General features: G+C 40.0%; 1 protein-coding gene across 1 annotated transcript in view; it reads left to right on the top strand.

Annotated features, from left to right (window-relative positions):
• LOC108679429 (teneurin-a) overlaps positions 1–24,067 on the top strand; it is a gene marked incomplete at its 5' end in the record, with an annotated part of 81,290 nt that overhangs the window by 14,198 nt on the left and 43,025 nt on the right. The window contains 12 exon segments of the mRNA XM_047885510.1: positions 4,499–4,770; positions 5,093–5,218; positions 5,481–5,757; positions 6,501–6,642; positions 6,993–7,661; positions 7,983–8,112; positions 8,301–8,356; positions 8,406–8,580; positions 10,306–10,581; positions 20,412–20,597; positions 20,696–20,842; positions 22,297–22,504. Coding sequence (XP_047741466.1) covers positions 4,499–4,770; positions 5,093–5,218; positions 5,481–5,757; positions 6,501–6,642; positions 6,993–7,661; positions 7,983–8,112; positions 8,301–8,356; positions 8,406–8,580; positions 10,306–10,581; positions 20,412–20,597; positions 20,696–20,842; positions 22,297–22,504 — 2,664 coding nt within the window.

Raw genomic sequence — 24,067 nt, 5'->3', positions numbered from 1 at the left:
TCGTTGGCAGTTAATCCCGACATGTTTCAGAATTATAACTTCGAAGGCCAAAACTTTAGACGTCGTGTGTGCGCCCATTGCTATATCGACCACACGCGCATTCCGACATTAGTTTGTGACAGAAATGGGCAGGTCTAAGGCATCAGGCATACAAATAGGCCATATAGGGCATTGTGCTATGTAAAGTTATACGTTGTGGTTCGCAGTATAATATTTATACATTTTATTCCCGCTAGCTCGTGAAAAAATTCCCGTTGTTATTGCACTGAAGTTACAGGGCATTGCGTCAGGTTTATTGCGTCAGGTTTATGCTTCATTTTAATTGTATTGTACGTGGTATCTTCAGTGTTGACTTACTCACGCAAGTTATCAGTTATTATCTGACGCTGCAATTGACTGTGGCTAAATGCTAGCCGTTACCTGCACTTTATGGTCATTGCAACAACTCGTTATGACCTTATTTCCTGCCGCCTGATGCTGCTGAAGACTTTAAGTAGTGCTTTATATCATGTACGAGTGTGACTGCTGAGATAATTTTTTTCTTGCTTAATTCTGAATCATTTCTTATTATACGTTTGCAATAGGTTAAACTCAGAAACTTCATTCGATTGTCTTTACTGCGTTAGAGGTTTCGTTGATACAATTAAAATTATCAATAAAATTTTTATACTGATCTCGTAATACGAGTATATGGAAGTCACTCCTTCGACCTGCACATACGCTGCTGTGAGGACTTGTTGTTGTGTTTATTCGTGGTGACCCGCAGCGGCGCCCTGAGCTTCGTGTGATGTTTGCGGCAAGTCTGCGAAGCGTGAAGTTCCCTCAGACTTGCCCTCGCTCCCTCACTCGAGCCGACGTTCCACTATTGAATAAGTTTAACTCTTTTGAAGCGTGGTGGCTCTGCCTCCCACTTGCCGCCTTTGATGTAAACCGCACCTCTTGAATGACCTTTGTACGTGCGGGATCACATTCAAAGAAAGTCTTGCAGGAATGTTCAGGAATGTTGTAGAAAGGTTCTTGTAGTTGGGGCATCAACATATGTAGACAGACAGACAGAAGTACGCTTTATAGCATTAATGCACGAGGAGACAAGTTTGTAAAAGTTGAAACTAATTTGTTACCTAAAGACGAGGGGCTTGGCTTAGACATCCTGATGTGGATTTTTTCTATTATATTTTTTTAACTGAGCGATTAATGCAAGAATACAATGTAGAATGTATGATTTGCCGCTTAATCGAGATGTCTCGTAAATTTGGCTATTTGCAGTACATATGTTCATTTTTAACGTCTATGCTCATCAGAATCTCGAAGATTTTAGCATTTTCGGTTTGAGCGTTTTTCTTAATAATTTCAGTAATAATCATAATCCCCTGAACCTGTGCGGATTCTAGCCGGTTTTACTTATTCATAATTTACACATTTTGAAAATGTTTCAACACTTATAAAATTTCGTTGATATATTGCCAAATTTAATTGATTTTTTTATTTAATATTCATCTTTCCTCATAGCTTGGAAAGAAATCGTTCCTGTGAACGAGCAGCTAGGAGCAGGCACGCGCTTCGGTGAAAATTGCAGCGGCTGATGCGCTCGTCGGAATGTCTTTTGTTCTGGCACTGAGCGCTGCCTAGCGCATCCTAGTGAGCCATTACCACCACCGTTACAGTTATTTGCATGAGCCACAACGGCTCTCTTGCACCGCGCTCTTTTGCCACATTGCCTGTCTCATCGCTGCGCACTTGACGAGCTGCCGTACAAAATGTTTAAAGATTCTCTCACAAAGCCTATAGACGCGTCAACATAGTGTAATTTTAGGCCGAGTTACATGAGAACTACTGCCAGCTGAAGGTGACTACCCGCTGGTACTTGACATCGGACATTATCGTGAATATTTCTCAGTACTTTCTTTGTTTGACAAAAGCTTCTCTCAGTCGTTAATATAATATAATTAATACGTTAACGAAAATTCTTCATGCGGCGTAAATTTGTTCTAAAATTTCAGAGGGTCACTAAACAACCTATTTTCTGCTGACTAAGTTCGTTTTTCCGTATTCAACATATGGTGTCATCATTCACACCTGTAATTTTATGTGAGTAAATAGACGCTCCGAACAAGATTTTACATCTTTATAATTTTGATTTTGATGAATTTTGTGGTCCATTGTAGAGATAGGATCGAACAAATATAGTATTCGTAATCTTCCGTTTGTATATTTATACCCGCTTTTTATTCATTCTTAAATATAACTTCTATTAGTGGTGAAAATTTGAAAACTTATTGGAAACGATCCATTATTGGTCGTTTCCAAATAACAGCGCTCACTTTGGTTCATTTCCTCTAAGCCAGTTAATATATTAAGTCCATGTGCACTCCTGATAATGATGTAATGTTATTAATGCATCTTCGATAGTCCATTAATAGTCCGATAATGACCTGAATTGGCTATTCAATTATTCGGGCGTGTCTCTAGCGACTCGAATCTACTGGTACCGAAACCATGTCGTCAGCGTGGTAAATCAGATCGGTTATTGAAGCTTCGGATTTGCCATGGATTTTGGTGCTGGAGGAGAGAATTCTCGTGGCGACGTTTGTAGGTCGTGAACGCGTTGTCAGCAGCTCTCCCTGGTGGTCGTAGTGGCGCAATATCGCAAATGTACGCCGCATGGCCGCGAATTTATCTTGCATCCCTGAGGTAAAGACGGCAATCCGCTCGTGGCTAGAGATGCCAGGGATGGATGGCTGCTCGGGTATTGCGCGCCCTCTTGCCTTTTGCCTTGCGTTGTTGAACGTGTCGACGATGGGATTAGCCGCTGTATAATAAAGGAATAAACCGGTGTGAAATTCTAAATTATTTGCGTAGTTAACTTATTTTTAGTGCTTGTGTTACAGATTGTTGTTCAGATGTTGCAGCTTTCTCTTCCTCATCACTCGGCATCGTTGAAGGTGGTAAAAAAACATCGACAATTCATAGATAACATATAAATTAATAGAAGACATAAACTAATATAAATAAAAGACTCTTTAATGATTGTGATTTGAATTGCCAGTGAGGTATTACAAGTTGGTACCTTTTGGCAGTGTATTTATTACCGAACTAACGATGAATATTCGTTTGATTAAATTGTTTGGGACACAAAAACGTTCCAAAAAATCTTGTTATTTCAAATGACTTGAACTGATTAAATGATTGAAGTTTTTCAAGACAGAAGCATCCTATTGCTGTCGCACTATTTGAATTTAATCTTTCAACGTTGGTCGATCACAGGTACAAATTTTAACAATTTAGTATTATTGAATGATTGGCAATGAATCGAGAAATTACCTGCATTCAAACATGTATTTCTTGAACATGAAGCCTTTGTCCGACGTATGTTACGCACGTGTAATACAAGTGTATTAAATCAACAACATGCAATATTTTTTCGGATGGGTACGAGTATCTCGCTAGCATTGCGAGCTCACTCGGCCATTTATCTGGTTTACGTTAACGAGTTCGCTCACTAACGCTTTTAGACTAAATAAATTGCATTTATCAGTCTCACTCGGACTGAAAACATTTGTGCTTCTTTTGTTTCCAGTGTGCATGCAGCACTGATTCTGGGTAGCTATTTTGTTTTGGAAAAACAATTTATATGTATTTTACTGGTGATGGTTTCAATTTGTGGACGTGATACCGTTTTATTACGATTAGAAATTGAAACTACCATTCTTATACTGTTGAACATTTGCTTGTGGTGTTATTAATGTGTGGTTGTTGCTCTGCGTATGTATTTCTAAGCCAGAAACTGAAACATCCATAATGAAATAGTTCCTACGTACGTTTCCCTGCTTACGTCGGGATGAGCGACACTTTTATTGGTCTTGTCATTAATCGGTTTTGCATTTGCCTTAGGGTTTATAAAAATCTTCGCCTCATTTGACGGCTCATTGTGTCGTCGTAATTTTTTTTGGTCAATGATCGCTTGATGTGACTAAAGTCATCTGTAGATCAAAAATGAGTATGCAAGAAACCGTTTATCGTTGACCAAACTCTAAAATTTATGCCATTGTCTGCGGCCGCCAGTAAAGATTCTCTTGTATTACGAATTTTAAGCAAAATATTACCCATCACTTCAATGAATAATTGTAGTTCTTTCTTAATCCTAGATTGAATATTGATTTTACGTCGAAAGACGACAGTCGATTTAACACTGCAAGTGACCCGTGCCTTTGAAGAATATCTAAAAATAGCGCCCGTATCAATTGTAATTTTCAATTTTTACAGCAAAATTATTCATTTTTGAATGTGAAAGCATTGCGAACGCAGCAATTTCACGTTCATCATTCAATTAGTAAAAATAAAAACAGTAACATGCTCCTGAAAAGCACATCCTTTATAACTTCCTATTAACCTACGCCAGACTGCAATATTTTTCATCACTGTAATCGTATCGAGTGCAGCTACAGTTCTGCCTATGCAGTCCAGCAAGTATTGAACATTCCACTCTCATCCTCTGTAGACTCCTGGGCACGCTGGGCACTCTGTCATCCACCAAGACTGCACTCGGTCAGCAAGGAAGCTGCAACGGAGGAGGTGGTGGTGGCTTCGCCTCCCTCGTGGCGCTGCCTGTAGTGCGCAACAACCTGGGATCTCGCGCTGCCTCCATCACAGGTCGAGGGCTGTCGCTGGGAGGGGGCAAGTCCTGGACGAAGACCTGTAACTGGAGATGTGCGGCCATCGTTCTCGCCGTCGTGTGTTGTGCTCTCGCTGCTCTGCTAGCTTACTTTGCCAGTAAGTGAGCTTAATTTGCCAGTAAGTGAGCTTAATTTGCCAGTAAGTGAGCTTACTTTGCCAGTAAGTGAGCTTAATTTGCCAGTAAGTGAGCTTACTTTGCCAGTAAGTGAGCTTACTTTGCCAGTAAGTGAGCTTACTTTGCCAGTAAGTTGGATCACTTTGTAATCCCTGCTACTGTGCTTATTTGTCCTACGGTAGTAGGTCTATAGTTGTTCATTCTTCTTGCAAATCAAACGGTTGCATTGCACTGTACCTGGAAGTCGTGTACCGTGAGGTCTGGAGTCGACAGCTCGCCGCATTATTTTGTTAATTGTTGCAGCGGCGGCGAGTCTGGCGACTGGCTGCCAGGGCTGCATTCTGGTGCAGGGAGACGAGGGCGTCTTCAGGCCGGGCGAGGGAGCCGCTCTATTGCCACCAACGACGCAAGCTCCTGCCCATACTCCTCGTACGTAATAACTTAGTTATTGATTAATATAATTTATAATTTTTAGTTTAGCTAAAGTAATAGTCAATATGCTGGCGCTCATAGCCGTTGCTTGAGTTTCAACAACATGACTCGATTAACACGAATGCTTTATATTCGTAATAGTGATTCCTTCGTCTAGAAGAAAAATCAATCTATACTCTATTATTTCACCTCTCAATATTATAAAAAATGTTGATTTCTTCAATCTTATTAATCCCCTCGCCTTATTAATTTCTTTCAGACTTTTCTCCTGCACCCTCCATGTCGTCCTCGCATCATCCACCCAATCAGCAGCACCCAAGAGACCAACAACAACAACAACAACAACAGCAGCAGCAGCAACAACATCAACAACAACCGAAGCAGGCGCAGCAGCAGAAACCACGAGGCGCCTTAGGAGGCGTTAACGGCGACACCTCAGAGCTCGTCAAGCTCCTCAACAGGCGCTACGTCTCCGTTGTTCCTCCTAACGACTTCTGGAACGTTCAGTTCGAAGTGAAACAGCCCATGCTTGTCAGGTGGGCCTCCTTGTCTATGCATCTAGCGCAGCTTGTCTTCCGGCCTTGTCAATTCATCCGGTCTTGTCAATGCATCCGGTCTTGTCAATGCATCTGGTCTTGTCAATGCATCCTGTCTTGTCAATTCATCCTGTCTTGTCAATGCATCCGGTTTTGTCAATGCATCCTGCAGGTGCATTTGACAGCAGAGAAAATGAATTTAATCAACTTGATGGGTTATGTAAAAAATGAACAAATATTTATGCTGTTTCCATATTGAGGACAAGTTTTGAATTCTGTTTTCGTATCTGGAGCATATAATGAAAAAAATTGCATTTTATGTTTTTACATATCGTGCTAGTCCCGGAAACGGCAAAAATTTGGTAGCCACCGTGTACTCGAGACCAGTTTTCTAGCATATTTTCAATCACTGGAAAACTAGACTAGAACAAAACTATTTCTAGATACTCTCATTTTGTGAACATTTTTTATGTGAAAAATTCCATTGATGAATAATTATTCGTTATATTCGACTGGGAGGCTTATTTCTTTGTATTTTTTGTTATTAGGCGAATTAAAAAAAATAAGTCACGTGATAAACCGTGATTACTGTAGCTAAAAGTGTAAACTTATTGAAAGCAATGATGTAGCTTCTAGCATAGGTATTGAAAAAATCGTTTTTCCAATTGTTATTACCTGTATGCACTCGCATATCATGCCCCAAATCAAGTTTCTACTCAAATCAAACAATTTTTTCTCTGTAGAATCAACTTGACGGTACCTCGGTCATCATACCTGGCTGTGTACGGTCGTCGCAACGTGCCACCTTCCATCACACAGTACGACTTCGTCCAATTTATTCGGAGTGGACGGACGACGCGCATGCGCAGAGACGCCGCTGTCTCGGTCAGTGTCCACGTTATTTCTTCATTTTATTTTGTGAATGAGAAAAATGAAAAATTATGAAATAAAAAACCCATGAATTTTTCGTCATTCACATTGTGAATAGTTAAAATGGATTTGAAATATATTTCTGAATACTTGTGATTACATAAAATTGATTCAATCTTCTTTTATTTGTAAGTTTTGCGTCACTTCTTGTTTTTGAATGATGTAGTGCATGGGCTTTTTTTCTTCTATATCTATAGCAAATATTATTAGTACGCTTTATAAGTCTTAGTACAAAAATTCGTTCATAGTTAGTAACACGTAGCTTCTCGTTCTCTGACTTTGGCTGCTGTTGTTTCCACTGACAGAGCCCAACTCACGAAGAACACATAGAAGAATATGACCGCTTCCAATGGAGAGATCATTTTGATTCTACAACGCCTAAACGAACTATAACATTTGACGAGTTTCTTTTGAGCCACTCTAATAACGGTCCTTCGAAACACCACGGTCATCATATAAATCGTAAATCCCACCACCATAATCACATAAACATTCACCACCGCAATCGTAATCAACACCACAAGCACCATCACCACCCGCACCATAAGAAACACCCTAGAACATACGACTGTGGAGATCACTTTAATGGTTCTCACCCCAATTCTGGTGGTCGTGTTCAGACGTACGACGATCGGCCACTAGTGGACAAGAATATCTTCGGCGATGCCCCCAACAGCGAATTCCTTCAAGAGCTTGCAGAAACTAGTGAAGATTTTCCCATGTGGCTTTACAAAGGGGATGACAAACAAGAACAAGATGGTATCGAACATATTCCAACTCCACAAAGTCTGACTTCAAATCAAAATAGTGGGGATAGGTCGGTGTTGGATTACGTCAACGACGAAGCGCCTCCTCCTGAACGTCTCAGACGATACGTCGGAGGGGAGCTGTCGCTGAACGTGTCGCTGCTACACCACATGAACACCGGCGTGTGGTACATGGCCTTCTATAACGACGCTCTTGCTCAAACTCAGGTCAGTGATCATCACTGGAGTCGTTCTTATCAATTTTTTATGGATTGAATGCATTTAAGTGGTCTGGTTTCTTAATAAAATTTGCTTACATTTTGTATTATAATACATGAGTGAATCCTACCAATTAAATGGAATTTTTGAATTTGAAGTTTTGAATTATGCTCTCCAATCCATTAAGCAGATCTAGCCAGCAACTACGTTTACATTTATGCTGGTAACTTGCACGCGTATAAATACTTATAAATTAACTGTTTTTTTATTTGATTCGATTTTACATCACGAATAAACATGTAACTTGCGCACGTGTCGTGCATGTTGCAGATCGCGCTGGTGCTTGAAGAGGCCGGTGAGCTGCAGTCCGAGTGTCCGGGCGACTGCTCGGGCCACGGCTCGTGTGTGCTCGGCCGCTGCGAGTGCGTCCAGGGCTGGACCGGCCACGACTGCTCCACCAGTCAGTAGCCTTAAATAATACGATATAATGCGATCCTTATAGTCCATAATGCGATCCATCCTTATAGTCCATCCTTATATGCAAGTCGATCCCCTCATTATACGTATTGTATGGCAGTCACAAAACTAGCTCGTCAGTTATGATGCCATTTGTTACTTTGTTGACGCCATTGATGCTTGTTGCTGCAGGCGTGTGCCCGGTATTATGCAGCAGTCACGGGCAGTATGGCTTTAACTCTAGTCACGTCCTCTATATTGTACATTTATTAACACACCACACGTCTCTTGCTGCAGGCGTGTGCCCAGTATGAACAGTGCCAGCACGGTGAGTGTGTCTGCCAGCCTGGATGGAAGAGGGAACACTACCAGCACGGTGAGTGTGTCTGCCAGCCTGGCTGGAACGGGGAACACTGCCAGCACGGTGAGTGTGTCTGCCAGCCTGGCTGGAAGATCGAACACTGCCAGCACGGTGAGTGTGGCTGTTTGATTTTGACGTACGAGTCTCTGATGTGAAGCTGTTCGTTGTGTGCAACGAAAACAAAAAATTATTGCTAGTATAGAATAACGCTCAGTGTTTGAACTTTACCAAATCCTGATGAACCATTTGTTCCAATACCAAACTCCATCACCCACTACTGCCCGCTTGTTTATTGAATTGAATTCATCTCATAAAACATTAGATCACTTATTAACTCTCGATTTATCAAAAAAGTCTATTCTCTCACAATGCACAGCTCAATAATTCAAGCATAGGAAAATATTCCCTACACTCGCGTAATGTTCTTACTACGTACGTTAGCACCCGAGGTTATTAAGGTTAAAAGATACCCCAAATAATACATTAAACGTGTCCTTAAGACGCGTTAAAAATGAGTTCCCATTTAGAAAGTTTGTGATGAATGCCCCAAGTTTTCCTCCTCTGAAGGCGAGATTCACAGCCGCGGAGCAAAGAAAGACGGCAGTTAGAGCCTATTTACTTCTCTGCATCTTTCGCTGGACTTTCTCGTTCTATTTTCGGGAATGTAATTACTAACTTTTTGATTGCGATTGTAATCTTCGAGTATGCAGCTTTTATGCTGCATGTATGCACGATAAAGTTAACTCTGTACGTTTTCTGTAATATTTGAGTCTTCCTTTATAGTCATTACTCGTCCGAAGTCTGGACTGTTTACTTCATCATCTTTCGACGCTGTTAACTTTTTTATATTCTGCTTCCACGATCTCGGTGGTTTTTGTTCCTACTTTTCGGATGCAGTTTTGGCGCTGCAAGAGTTTAGGGCGGTCTGAACTTTGCTCATTTACCTGACGCTTGTTTGACGAGTTGCGCCCCGAGGTGCCTTGAGATCCCTTGACCGTGGCGAGCAGGCACTCCCTGCTCTGCCTCCTACCTAACGCGCTGTGTTTGGTGGCAACCGCTAAACCTGCACGAAATTCTTGTCATCCAAGTTTCATTATCCTTCTTGACTTCTCGTATGTGGTAGCTACAATTTCATCAGCGTGTCACACTCATAATGGGCATCTACCGAAAAATTCTAGAATATATCTCTTTGCTCCATGCTTATTTGCCTTTTTACAACCCTTCTTTTTAACTTCACTTCTTGTTGTTTATTTGTTTGTTTGTCTACTACAAATCTTGTTATCGATATTTAACACACTTCTTCTTGTCCAATCGATCTGAAAATTTGTACACTTTCGTAAAGTCGGAGACAATGCATGAATCAATTGCCAACTGAAAAATTGTAAATATTTTTTTTAATATAAAAAATGTACAAATAATTTTTCTAACATATAAAAATAAAGAAATTAATTGTATATGTGTAACATCGGAGACACTAACCTCTTTAGAAGTGTTGTTTTAAAAAGTAATTTTTAAATGCATATTATTTATACTTAATATCGCAATTAACTTTTTAAATAGAATTCTGTCGAATTTCATCGTCGTGTGGTATCAACGGCAAATAGTTTTAAAATTTATTGACATACGTACAACTATACTAATTTGGTGCTGCTGCATAAGATGTCTTATTGTAATCTGTTTAAGTAACTATTTTGCTAAATGCTTGACTGTGAAGGTAATCTATGGGGCGATGACCGCCATGCATCGTCACTTTAGCAAGGCAAGGCAGCAGTGAAGATTTGTAGAGACCTGTCCTGGATCACTGAATAACTCATTTATCGATCCCACCCAATGCAGTTGACTGCGAAGACCCGACGTGCGGTGGTCACGGAGGCTGCGTGGAGGGCCGCTGCTTGTGCCATGTTGACTGCGAAGACCCGACGTGCGGTGGTCACGGAGGCTGTGTGGAGGGCCGCTGCTTGTGCCAAGCAGGCTGGACGGGCCTTAATTGTTCTCAGGTCGACCACAAAGTTTTCACGTGTCTGCCGGACTGTTCAAGCCACGGACATTACGACCTCCACGCCTCCAAATGTGTCTGCGATTCCTTCTGGACCGGCGACAACTGCAACCAACGTAAGTTTAATACTATACTCTAGTTACTAAAACATAACTTGTAATGAGGCTTCCAAATTAATGCGCTTAATTATATGGCTACCATGCATTCGTGCTAACAAAGAGGATTAGAAACAAAACTACTTGTAATTTGTTTTCTACAATATACTCTACTCAAAATATATGTAACGTTCGGCCTCTTAATTAGCTTGAGAATATGAATACTATTATTTCAATATCTCCTTCATGATACTTTTTATGCAACACAGATCATATCTTTTGAGTTTTTGAGGCATGCAAGGCTGGTATTAAGCAGTTATGTTCGTAAGAGTTGTCGTCTCATCACCGCTCGCTGAGCCTGGACTAACAAGGCTAAACTAAGAGTTGTTGGCTCACTTATCGGTCACTTGCACAAACTTCTCGCATTAACAAGCACTTCTTATGACAGGCTCTTGCTGAGATATTATTAAAAACCTTAGCATCTTTTCCGCTCATGAGGCTGCGTCGATATGAAATCTTGCGATTTTGCATCGAAGTTCTCATCAATTAAATTTTTTACTGTTGACTAATTATCAGTTGCCATAAAGTTGCGTGTTGACGTCAGATTTGATTGTTTGAATTTTGTTTAAAAAATTTTTATTCATTATTCGGTCATTCATCTCGGCTTATTTCGTTGCGTTTACCCATTTTCCGATATAGTTAAATGTCAGGATCACGACCCGTAGATTTTCTTCCTACGTAGTTTCAAGTCGCGTGACCAATTGACTGCTGCCAAGATAAATTCATCACTTATCATGCAGCAACTTTTAACAAAGTTCTTCAGCAGCAGATTTTTTCACTAAAATGAGCCATGTTCAGCTTAAAATTAATATAGACTGATGGTCTCTGCTCTATATTTTCTAAAATTTTAGTGTTTTACGAGGTTGTAAAATGTACCGCCCAGAAGAACTAGAGTTCATCATGCAGTATTATGACGACCATCAAGCCGGTTCGTGTTCTTATGTTAGTGGAATCTGTCTACTTCAGGGCCTAAATTCGGCAAAAAGTATTAATTTTTGGTCCAAATAAAAGTTTGTTATTAGCTTATTTAATGCATCACGTTTAACTCTTATTCCATTCAAGGGACATAATTCATTTCCCGATCATAGTAATTTAGTCCTGAACAGTTAAATATCGTTATGCCAGATTATATTGTGCTTCAAAGATACACGTTAACAATGGTCATTCATTCACGTTGATGACCTTATACCATGACTTTTATTCAAATTATTTCATTTATTGATTTTTCTGTCATTCTGATGCATGGAATATATACTTGGAATCATTGGTCAAATCGCGTCGGTAATAATGAAGGCTTAATGCACTGCTACCTCGTCTTGTGACTCGTCTTGCGATGGCTTTAATGCTCACTGGGTTTTTTATTGCGCACTGAGATTGGTTTTGGCTTTTTGCCGACTGTTGCTGACGGCTGTGCAATGTGGCAGCTTTGCCGCTAAAGAACTTTTTTAGGTTCTTAGGTTCGCTAAAGAACTTCTTTAGGTTCTTTAGTGTCTCTTGCTCGTAATGAAGCTCTTTGATGACTTTACTGCACCGGAGATTTTCTGCAGGCTTCAGTTTAAATCTTCTCACGGCCATCTGGTGTTGCTGCATAACTTAGTTTACTTGGGCAGTGCGTTTCATTTCATGGATTAAAATGGCCTGCTAATACCATTGACTGATCTCACGAAGTTCCACTAAGCGACTTTTATTTTTTTTAAACATTGAGCCGTTTCCACCATACGGTAAAGAAAATTGCCTTTCTTGATTTTAAATGAGTATAAATTAAGTTGCAGAAAAAATTTCGTGCTCGACTTGTAAATCATTTACGCGAGGACACTTGATCCGGCCAAACTCTAATGCTCTCTGTCGCTGCTGCTTTACTTGTACCCTGCCTCCTCGCTTCTGAATACAAAAGTTTCCTAGCGGGAAATTAAGTAACTCAGCCAAGCCTTTGATTCGTGTTGTAAGCGGCTTTGGCTTGGCACTCTAGGATTACTGAACGTGCTTTTAGAACTCTGTCCTTCTCAACCCACCTACCGAGTTAAGAACGTCAAGTACTCCTTGGTGGTGTTGGCAGAAGAGTGTACTTGAGTTTGTTCATTTATTTTTTACGTGAAGTTCATTAATTTAGAAAATATAATTGTGAGATGAAGCATTACTGAGTGGGGTACTTTGGGTCTAAGTTATTTTTTAGTCAAAAAATTTGAATAATGAGAATGCCGTCAATCTTACTCATTTATGACGCTTATATTAAAGCACTTATTAATTAGGTAGTAGCGCTCAAAAAGTGTAAAAGATTGTTCAAACAATGTATTCGGAAGTTATTTTCGTTTTTAACAATCTGTTAAAAATTACGACTAAACCAATTTGAATTATTTTTTAATCTCGCCTACAACTTAAGTTGGTATTTTCACTGATGAGAAACGTTTTAAAGTTGATAATAGATTAGTTCTAACCAACCACTCCCCATTATATAGCTTAATTAAAAACTGCAATGTTCCGAATTATTGGCGGTCCTCTCCCTCCCCTCCCCCCAAAAAAATTTTAATCGACAAATTGGTTATGGCGGTAATCCGAAGTTTTCAAAATTTATGACTTTTATTTATTTATTATCATTATCATTATTAATATTATTTTGAGGATCCTATTTATTATTAGGATCCGGGGTTACGCTCTGAAAGTTGCGGCCACGATAATGTGTCCTTAGAAGCGATTATGGCTTAGTAAGGACTTACGGGAACTATTACCTGATACTTTGATAGCCTGCATGGTATGCTTTGCGCCAAACTGTTTTTAGAATCTGACGAATATATCCCGTAATATAGAGCAAGCTTAAAGCGTGTGTGGCTTTACGTCATTATAAAACTTCATGTGCTAAATTTCGAATGTTCGTAAATTTCTATTCATAGATTTATTCTATTGAAATTATGTTCAACTTGTCAAGCTTGTGGACAAAACTGTGAGGTACGAGCTTATAAAATGAATTTGAAGGCAAGCGAAACAAGAATGGAGTAGAGGCAAGAGAAATCTTTTCTATATTTAAAAGTTGCAAGATGGTATAAATTGCCTTCAACTCCCCGAAATTGTTGTGTGCTGCCTAATTTCGGTAGCGGCTCCTCTTCAACAGGCGTGAGAAGACAAAGGAGCCGCAACTCGCTCCCGCGTCTACCCAACCTTTCCGAAGAATTGGAAACGGTGGTTAGGCAAGGCACAAAAATTAGCTCTGCTCGATGCGATAAAAGGTCATCAATGAGACAAGTTCGCAAATCGTAGCAAAAAGTATATAGAGCTGGCGCAAATTGTCGCCACACATATTGAGTAAGATGCGGTCTGGATTACTGTGGGAAAATCTTTCAAATGAAGTATGTATAAATTCTTAGAAATATCAAAGATAATTAAAGTATTGAAAATTACGGGCTATACAAATTATTCGGGTTTAAGTGAAAAGGAACAGGATTCACCGCCTCATCACCGTTTGTTCCGTGCCTACGAAGATTGGTGATGTACCTGAAGCATTAAAAAATCTTTCAGTGAATCGCTGGTGAAGTGCTGATTCTTAGAGCTGGGCTACGCTCGCGCAGAGGTAAGTTGCCGGGGCCAAGGTAGTGCATGGTCGCAGCTAAAGCGTCAGGTGTGCCACCGAGGTAAGTCGTGGCGCAGACGACACCCACTCTAGCAAGTGCCCACGCATGCGTCCAGGGTCCTGACCGTGCTCAAGCTAAGCTTCCATGAAAGTCTTTACTCCATGAGTCCAAATGTAAACCGGGGCCAAAGATTCTTCATAAGTTCCGCACCATCTGACTTGAGGTGTCGACAGATACGGTGGAATTGAATCTGGAAGCTTCAACAGCACCCTGGGAGTTGCTGCTGCTAGGTCAGGCAACGAACTGGCGAAAATTCTTCGGGGAAGAGGAAGTTTAATCGGGGGTGAGATGTTAGTTTCAGGTTAAATGTGCACGCTAAAACTACTTCCAACGTCACCCAAATCATATAAGGCACAGAGCAGGTGCGGATGTGAAATCTAAGCCCGAGATTTCTCAGAAATTAAAACTAAATCATAGTTTTTTGTTCAACTTGGGAAGAGAGCTCGTTGTGCTGCTAATTGGTCTATGTACGTCAGCAATTTCATAGTTGCTGGAACTCGTTTCAAAACCGTAAAAAGGTTGAAATACAATGTGAAAATTTAACATCAAAGTTGCAACTATTTCGTTAGAAATGCCGGGCTTTCACATCATCATTAGTCAAATACTGCCTTAAACCTACTTACTATATCTAATGATCAAAAAAGTTGTCGAATGAATTATATGATGATTCATTGAGTGTTTTGGAGGGGTTTTCTAGAATCGCTAATAATCTTTCAGGGTTAACAACATTTCAGGACTTTTGTAGATAAAACCTATCCTGACATTTTAGCAACATTCGTACAATAAATTGTGATCGCTGTGCTGATTGGAAATCGAATTTCAAGCTCCGTCACGATTGAAGATTAAAGAAGCTTACCGAACTCGGTGGATTTGGCAAGCGTCATCAGAATTTCAGTTTTACTACCTGGCTTCTCAAGATCGAACAATCGAGACTTTACTTCACCTTGACGCGTATAAATGTAAAGTGACTAAAGGTGTTCTTTTATTTGCGGCCCTTCTCATTTGGTGACTAAAGATCATAAAAAATATCGTCATGCCAGTAGTTTTCGATTTTTTCAATTTTTTACATAATTAGATGAGTATAAGAAGGGAACATCGCCCAAGAACATTCATAGCACACCTCGTGGCAATTATTAATTGATTATTAACGTGAGTAAGGAGCAATTCGTTCATTTCCAGCCAGTTTCTCTGGCCGTAAAACGACAATTCCATCAATCGGGTCATAGACGTCGATTAATTTTCCGATTGAAGAATAAGTGATCTTTGAATGCCCGTTCATATGGGCTTCTAACTTGCAAATTGTAGTGCATGGTTTATGTCTGCCGGTATATATATTTATTGTTGTTCCTTAACAAAGCTAAGAATACATTCATTCCAAAACTTTAATTGGAAAAAATATTCGAAATCTAAATTATTTTTAACCTATGTTTTGCTCTTTCATTTTATATTTTTCAAAACCATTAAAGGAATTATGTTTTTTTCACTTTTTTTCTCTTTTTTTTCTCCCACTCAAATTGTGTCTTAATTCTCAAGTTCTTTTCATCAATGACGACGTTTTTATATTGACGCTTTCTGCTAACGAAGAATGTATTCCAAACCCATCATTAATTGCGTCTTAGTCCGTTAATGTCATTTGAGACTTGCCGCTCACTTCTTGCCGGCGACTTTTGAGTTGTTAAATCCGATTTGTTTCATAAGTAATGAAAGCTTCTCACGTTGGCATAAGAAACTTCGGAATTATGGAAGTCGGAGTTGCTCTATCACAGCTAAGCAACGCGCGAGGATAATTCTTTCCGATCCTTTATTCTGGAAAAAAAAATAATTCCCTGTCAATCTTTCCGCAGAGCGTTGAATGAAAATTTAACTCGGTGGTGCACTTCCGAACTACCGTAAAACTCTCCATTGCTTTTGACGCTACATTTTCCCTCGTGAGTTTTTGTGCTCAGGCTTGCAATTCTTGAGAGCCAATTTTCTGCATCACTTCTTGAATCAGTGTTCTGATTTTCTAATGAATTCATGTTCTTTTGTCTTGGAGGCTTTGAAGTTCAAATTGACTCTCATTACTCTGCCTATTTTCTTGCGCTGTGAGCGAGCATTCATCAGCTTTGAAATGCGCTTCATTTGTTGAATTTAGAACACGATTATTATCAAAGATGTACTTCACTGGAAAATATGCACTGTATGGGAATAGTTCTTAACTTAGATTCAAATAACAAATCATGCAATAAATTCAGCGTGCATATTTAGACAAATGCTCCAAGCAAGAGTTTAGCTAATCAATCATCGTATAGTAATGAAATTAGACTTTCTAATTTACCCCTTTTCATTTATTGAATGAATTAGCGCCAGGAGTACAAACTATTGTAACTAGAAATGCTCGCTTTATGATGGTCATAATTATGCAATACTTAAGCGTTTAACATGAAAACCCCATGGCCTATCGACAACCCTGACTCATTTATTCCCTTTCTTAATTATAAAATGAAGCCTTGGTTTATAAATTATTTACTGGCTCGTTGATTTATCCCCATAATACTGAATGTACTGCGTTCATCTCATTATCTGAGGGCTAGTCGCTGCCCTCACATCCTCTACTCATCTGCCGTGACACAACATGGCGACACTCCTCTTCCCTTGTGCCGCGACGAGCGACGCCCCTGCAAGCCCAAACTATTACCTGTGACAGTCCAATCGCCCAAGCCCTTTATCTAAATTGAAATTCATTTTGTTGATCGTATACGCCTATGGTATGAGGAGGGCTACGTCCCCGGCCTTTCAGTAGCCGAGATAATTGGAAACGCCGGCTTTCGATCCCTTGTATAAGCTGGAGCATTGCATTCGTGTAACAAATTATGGATAATTTTGAATCCGCGCTCCTGCTCTTCATTTCAGGATGTTGGTCTGAAAACATGATGAATTATTACTTTTTTAGTTGTTGGTTTGTTATTTTAATTCATGAAATGATTACATACCGGTTTCATTCTGTCGTTTGAACTTCGTGCTATGACATGATCTTGAATTTTACATTATAAGTTATTGATGTAGCTCTAATTCTTTGAGTGACCAGCATAATAATAATACACCAATTTATTATATATATCAGCTGCTGCTATCAATCTACACTTGAATATTATTCTTTTGGAATGCCGCGCAACTATCTCTCCCTACCTGCTACATTCATCGTCGTTCATTCAATTCCATGAACCTGACCACGCGGTGTGGTGTTCTTTTGTTCGTTTAGAAGTGTGATTATTGCAGCCTTTAAGACCTGTCGCCCCCCGTAACGACGCTGTTCACAAGTTTTATTGCACTTTTATGTGCCGGAATAGCAATTCAATATTCGCGTTCGATACATTATAGGCCGCCTATAAATGCAAGGTACGTGCGTGCATCCCTTCTATCCGTGCGCTTGTGATTGTCCACTGCACGCTACCTGGTCCTCTGACGCCGCGCGTGTCGCCCCGCCATACGTCACTGAGCGGCCTGCTTAGTGGTTAGAAAATCGTCGCTGCCTAAGTTATTATCACTGCCGTCTAATTGGCCGCAAGGCACTCTTTTATACCCACGCTAAATTGCTCTTTATCACCTCTCTTCAGTCACCTCCAGTGTTGAAGTTTCGAGCATTATATTAGTACATTTTAATTGTGACAGAAAGCGCTATGATTTTGTTTAAAAATTATTACGAGATTATATTGTGATCGGTATCATGATAATCTGTTGAAAAATCCATATTTATCTTCTACGTTCCGATATCAATCATTTGAGTACAATTCGACTTTTCACGTAGCGTGAAGATAAAATTGACTTCACTTCTTTTTAAATGGTAAATACTAAAATAATTCTTTTAAATCTAAATATTTTCCAGGGAACTATCGCTGCCACCAAAAACCTCGTCATTTTAGCTGCTTCCCTTAGATTGTTACAGCGAACGAAAATCTTCCCTTTCGAAATGCACCGATTTTTCCCGTTGGATTGCGTTCAGTTGTAGTGACCCGGAAAGCTCGCGACCATTGTCAGTAGATCTCATATTTTTCACCGAGATTGGAAGAATTTTTAAATTTGAGAGCAGCTGCGCCAAGACTCGGCAGCTTCGCGAGACTCTTTATAACTTCGTTCCAAAATAATCCACGATACTGCAGTGCATTGGGTCTTAAGGATCAAGGGAGCTGAGAGCAGATGTTACTTTTCCCAGCTCCACAATTGTGGCGGACTTTGCCAACGACCTGCCGACACGCAAACAATCTTCTTACTGTAGCTCTCATGTCAATTTCTAGTCTTCTCGTAAGAACTCAATAAAAGAGCTTCTGTGCTTTCCATACTGTGCCAATATGGCTCCTCATTATCCTTCTCGCAGCGAGGACTTCGACCAGCGTCGAAAACTTGCTGCTGCATTTTACCTGGCATATTTATAAATTTTTGCTGATGAGAAATGTTACTTTAAACATGACTTTTCTCCGATGCTCGTTACTTGTTCTTTATTCCCTATGCTCAGAGGCAAAACTTGAGTTCGTGAAAAAATATTCGTCGTTGTTTTTTCATACTAAACTTTGTGGTCTGTTATAGCGGCGATTAATGACACCTAATACTCTCCTTAAAATAGAACCCAACTTTCCCAATCAAAAAAGTTATGGTGGAGAAGTTTCCAGGCAAGTTTTCGGCATGTTACTTTTATACCCAGCGACTCAGATGTACTCCCACTCAGTGCAGGGCAACAGTTATTAGTATTGAATGTCAACAGATAGCCCGTTCTTCAGATCTCATTGTGTATATTTTAAGTTTATTGGTGACGTAGTATGAAACTTTTGTCTCTATATTTCTACACGTATTACTATAAATGCAAAATTACATCCAAAGCTGCAGTGTTTCATCTGCGCAACAATGTAAGACTTGCTGTTCTATTTTTACTGAACAACTTGACCATTCAGCCATTCGTGTTTAAATACAATCTTTTGGTTATCTTTTATTGCTTCAAAATTTCACTAGCAGGACAGCAAAAAAAAATAAAATAAAAATAATAAAAAAACAGCAACAAATTACTAGCCGGATAGCAACGTACCCATAATCTCATCACTACAAACCTTGGTCAGCTCAGAGTCGTCTCGAGTCCAATGCCATTATTTTGCTTCAGTTTTTCCACCTCAAAAACTGCATTTTATGAAGCAGAAAACTTGATGCTACAAAGCTGATGACCTGCACAAACTTCCCTAACTTCCGATGAGGTCTGAGTCCAAAGTGTGTTTTGCAAAGCTTCTTCCTTCTTGCTGTCCAGATTGAAATACACGAACTGCGAGATATTTTAGGTCTGTAGTCTGTTTAAAATGTTTAGTTTTGCATTGTGTTTTTAATTATTTACAGATTTCACAATGCCGTATCATAATTGCGCCAGCAGTTGAGTGCTAGATGTTCAATCCCATTTTCATTTTTTAATCACGCATGTCATATTATAATGATACTTCGCGTCGTTACTGTCAGAAATATGGCCAAAATTTTGAATATTTTTATACAACGAATGTGTTTCTCAATGCTCAAGTAATTCATTCTAGCAGTAATTTTGACCGAAGTTCTCACATGAAGCTCTATTTTCAAGTTTACAAGTCTCTATTTAGAATCGGCCCATTCAAAAGATTCTCATACACTAGACATTTGCTATATTATTTTTTCCCGATAAATATCTCGGAAGTCCTTTTATGAGGGAAGACGGCGGTTTTCAGGAAGTGTTCTCTGTATTTCTGGACGATAAACTTTGTAGATGACATTCTAAATTTCGTAGTCAGAGATTCCTTCTGTTCAAGTATCCGATCATTGCAAACTTTTCTAGCTGTTGTAATAAGTGCTAGAGAAGAACTTCATCGCACTTCTTCGAAAAATAAGCCAATAAATTCCAGCGAAGCGAATTCCTTCAAAAGACTCGAGTTTTGGCTCCACGAAGCTCGAGTTCATCTTTGGGCATAAAACTCGGCCCAGAGAACTGACTGATGGCAGGAACACGCATCACTGGGCTTGGGGAGCTGGGCTCCGAGGTTTGGGGCGGGATTGGATTTTGAATTGGACTGCACCCAATATTATATCATTTTACTTCATTTTATTGTGCTATGTGTAAACCTTACATCTGAGTGATGGAAAGAAATCGTTGAATATGAAATGCATTTCCCGACCTCTCACTTCCAGCGTGGCAATGCGACGTATCGTGCGCACACGGCAGCTGCGGTGCGTCGGGATGCGAGTGCGCGCAAGGCTGGACGGGCGAGCGCTGCGACGAGCGCTCCTGCGACGCCCGCTGCTCCGAACACGGCCAATGCCACAACGGCACCTGCATCTGCATCCAGGGCTGGAACGGCCGCCACTGCACCATTCGTATGTTATTGCAAGAAACTATATTCTTTGATGTATATAAATGAACAAAGTATGTGTTAAATCCGTCTGTCTCACGTTGTTAATGTTTCTTTGGCCAGCTGGGTGCGTGAACAGCTGCTCTGGACACGGGCTGTGCACCACACAGGCAGGCGAGTACAGCTGTCAGTGCTCGACAGGCTGGACGGGCGACGACTGCTCCGTGCAACTGGAGACGCAGTGCAGCGACATGATCGACAATGATGGCGGTATGCATTTTTATAATATGTTTTATGTATGTATATGTCCGAATCCTTGTCCTCATGATTAGGTAGAAATACAATAAGTCTGTAGGCGCATAAACATGCATCTGCATGGGACACATAACTATCTGTAAAAATGTTTAAGATTCAGTGGCATATTACTGAAAAACTCTTCTTCGTCGCGCTCTGAAATCTTTATAAGTAGCTAACGACCTGATAAAAAAATCGTTCATACCACCTCACCTTATTTATTTTAACTTCATTTCGATATAGCTTCAAGATTTATAAAAGAAATGGTTCAAAATTTCTTCTTTGCCTTTAGTTGGAAATGCTAAAACATTCTATCATTATTCAACTTTCCACGCCCTGTATGCCAAAAAATTTCCGTACTTGCATTTCGCATTGGCAGGGAAATTGCATCCTAAGCTTATTTGCGTGCCTAATGAAGGCTGGCCTTTTTAGGCCAGTCAGGTCTCTCGATTACTTGACCCAGTGTGCGACTGTCCATATCTCCTCTTGAATGACCTTATCTGTCACCTGTTTTACGGAGACTGAGAGGTGAGTGGGCTAGTTNGTGAGTGGGCTAGTTCATCTTTCACCGGTTTCTTGGAGACAGTGTGGTGAGTGGGCTAGTTTATCTGTCACCAGTTTCTTGGAGACAGTGTGGTGAGTGGGCTAGTTTATCTGTCACCGGTTTCTTGGAGACAGTGTGGTGAGTGGGCCAGCTTATGTCGCCGATTTTACGGGACCGTTGTGCGAGTGTGCCGGGTCCTTCATTTGACAAGACTTCTTCTAAGGCAGTCTTTCACTGTGTCTGCAACTGCACAAGTTCCTCCATAAGTCGTCGCGTGACACTCATTGCTGAACTCCCGTTCGTTTGGTCCATTCAACCTTGTGCATTTTTCCTCGTTATTAATTTTCGGAAGTTCTGGAATGTTGTCTCTTTCTGACTGGATTTTCCCTTGGATCTGAAATAATAAAATTTACTGTCTGGGAAATTTATTTTATTTCTTGGTCAGAATTCATTGCTCGGGATAAATTAATCAGCATCTGAAACTGAAAATTTCGATCCTTCATTTATGACTTTCCCGAATCCCGAGTTTATAATTTTGTAGCCTATTACAAGCCCGATCTTCTTTACAAATTTGAGCGCTGTTGCAAAATTACTCTGAATAATTATCAATTAATAAAATAATCGATAATTTGCATCAGTTGGCTTCGGTTTCTGCTAAAGAGCCAACCAATAATTACCAATTAATAAATTAATCGATAATTTGCACAAGTTGGTTTCGGTTTCTGCTCTAGAATCTCACTTTGATTTAGACTCCAAACAGTTGAAACTTTTGAGACCTGCTTTTACTCCGAGGTCATATAGTGACCAAAAAATATATACTTTTCAAATGAATAGAACCACCGCAAATTTACTTAACCTTCATATTGGATTTTGATTTTTATTTCAGACGGTCTGTTGGATTGCTCGGATTCTGACTGCTGCGGGACGGGCGCGTGCACCGACCACGTCATGTGCATGGTCTCCACAGACCCCGTGGAGGTGTTGCTACGGCGGCAGCCCATGGCGGTCACCGCGTCTTTCTTCCAGCGCGTCAAGTTCCTAATCGAAGACAGAAATGTTCAAAGCTTCGCCCGTGCCTCTGAATTCCTTGAAAAGTGAGTTATTTGCGATGCGGTGAATTCGATAAGAGTGATCATAGATTATTTCGCAATTGAAGGGCACAATTTCGACGTTGCCTGAAGTATCATCTTGAAATTTTAGATAAAATGTCATATTAATATTCAGTTGATGTTGATTTTCATATCGTTTTCCTCATACATTGAATTAGGCCGGTCACACAGATCAAAAGCATGCGGGTTTAGTTGCCGGTTACGAAAATCTAAGCTCATTGATAGTGTTGTCATTCTTCCTGTATTTGCTCGTAAATGTTAGTGTTTTACCATTCCTCAACTTCCGTTTTCGTCATACGCCTTCGCAATTCAGCGCATCGAAAACTCTTCAATGTAAAAACATGGAAAATTCTTCCCGCGTCATCGCAGTTGAGCTCAGAAAAATGTGTTGCGCCATCTGCCAGGCTGTCTTGCAAAGTTACATTTTGATGTGGTATCTCAAAGTGTGAGGCAAATGTGCTGCGTCAGCACGAATTTAGCCGCCACTCACAAGACAGCTCGTAGCCCGCCTGCCAACAGCCTCAAATTAATGACGAAGAAGACGAACAGTCTTCGATTTTTTAACGCTACCTCCCAGTGAGAGACACTCCAAGAGATGCTGAGATGTTCCTCCTGTATCTCGACTGAATTCTGGCTTTGCATTTTGAATTTATCTGAGTGGAGTCTGACTGAATCAGCAACATTAAATAACTGCAGTGTTTCTCATTGTGGTTAAGGTGTAATCTAATAAGTTTATTTTTTATTTCTATTTTGGTTCTTTTTTATTCATGTTTCGTGTCTTAAAAAAAGCAGGTTATAGATCGCACTCACGGAAGACGAAATTATCAGGCTTACTATAATGAGTCGATAAGAGTAAGAGAACCCAAAAATGAATAACATCGGCTGTAAGAGGGAGAACCAAGTCATAATAAAATTTCTTTCAAGTGAGAGCACAATTTAAATTATTTTTATCGCTTTTGATCCCCATTTTGAGGTTTTGCTGAAAATTTTTAACTGTTTCAATTAGTTCACTGACCAAATCTTTAGTCCGTCCTCAAAGTTTTCGTTAATGCGCCATTGAAAATAAGTGTTTCATTTTGTGAATTTTATTTGACTTGACGCTGAAGCTACTGTATAGTTTTTTTTATAAACTCAAAATTTATATTTTTGAAACCAAATGACTAAATGTCATTAATTTGGATAATTTAATATATCATCCAAATATATAATAATTCAAATATCACTGAATTCTCAGTTGAAATATTTTTGTGCTTGAAGCCTCCTCTTTGTGTTCTTTTGTATATTTATCTTATTAATGATAAATGAGTCAACTATCGTACACTATCAACTGTTTCGCGCACTTGTAAGCTGTGTTTCGCAATGGTGCAATAACTGCACTTTTATGCTTTCTTCACCCTCAGCTGATTTCTTCAACAAGCAAGGTTCTCGTACACGATGGCGCAAAATTTGATACGGCCGCTCTTTTCGCCCGTTGCAGTTTTTAATTCCATGGTATAATCTTCAGTGCGTCAGGGACCCGCTCTTACCCTCGTGTAATAAATAACATCT

This window comes from Hyalella azteca, unplaced genomic scaffold, assembly GCF_000764305.2.
Source record: "Hyalella azteca isolate HAZT.00-mixed unplaced genomic scaffold, Hazt_2.0.2 contig2238, whole genome shotgun sequence".
Lineage (NCBI taxonomy): Eukaryota > Metazoa > Arthropoda > Malacostraca > Amphipoda > Hyalellidae > Hyalella > Hyalella azteca.
Note: the sequence above shows the minus strand (reverse complement) of the source record. Positions and strands in the feature narration are given on the sequence as shown.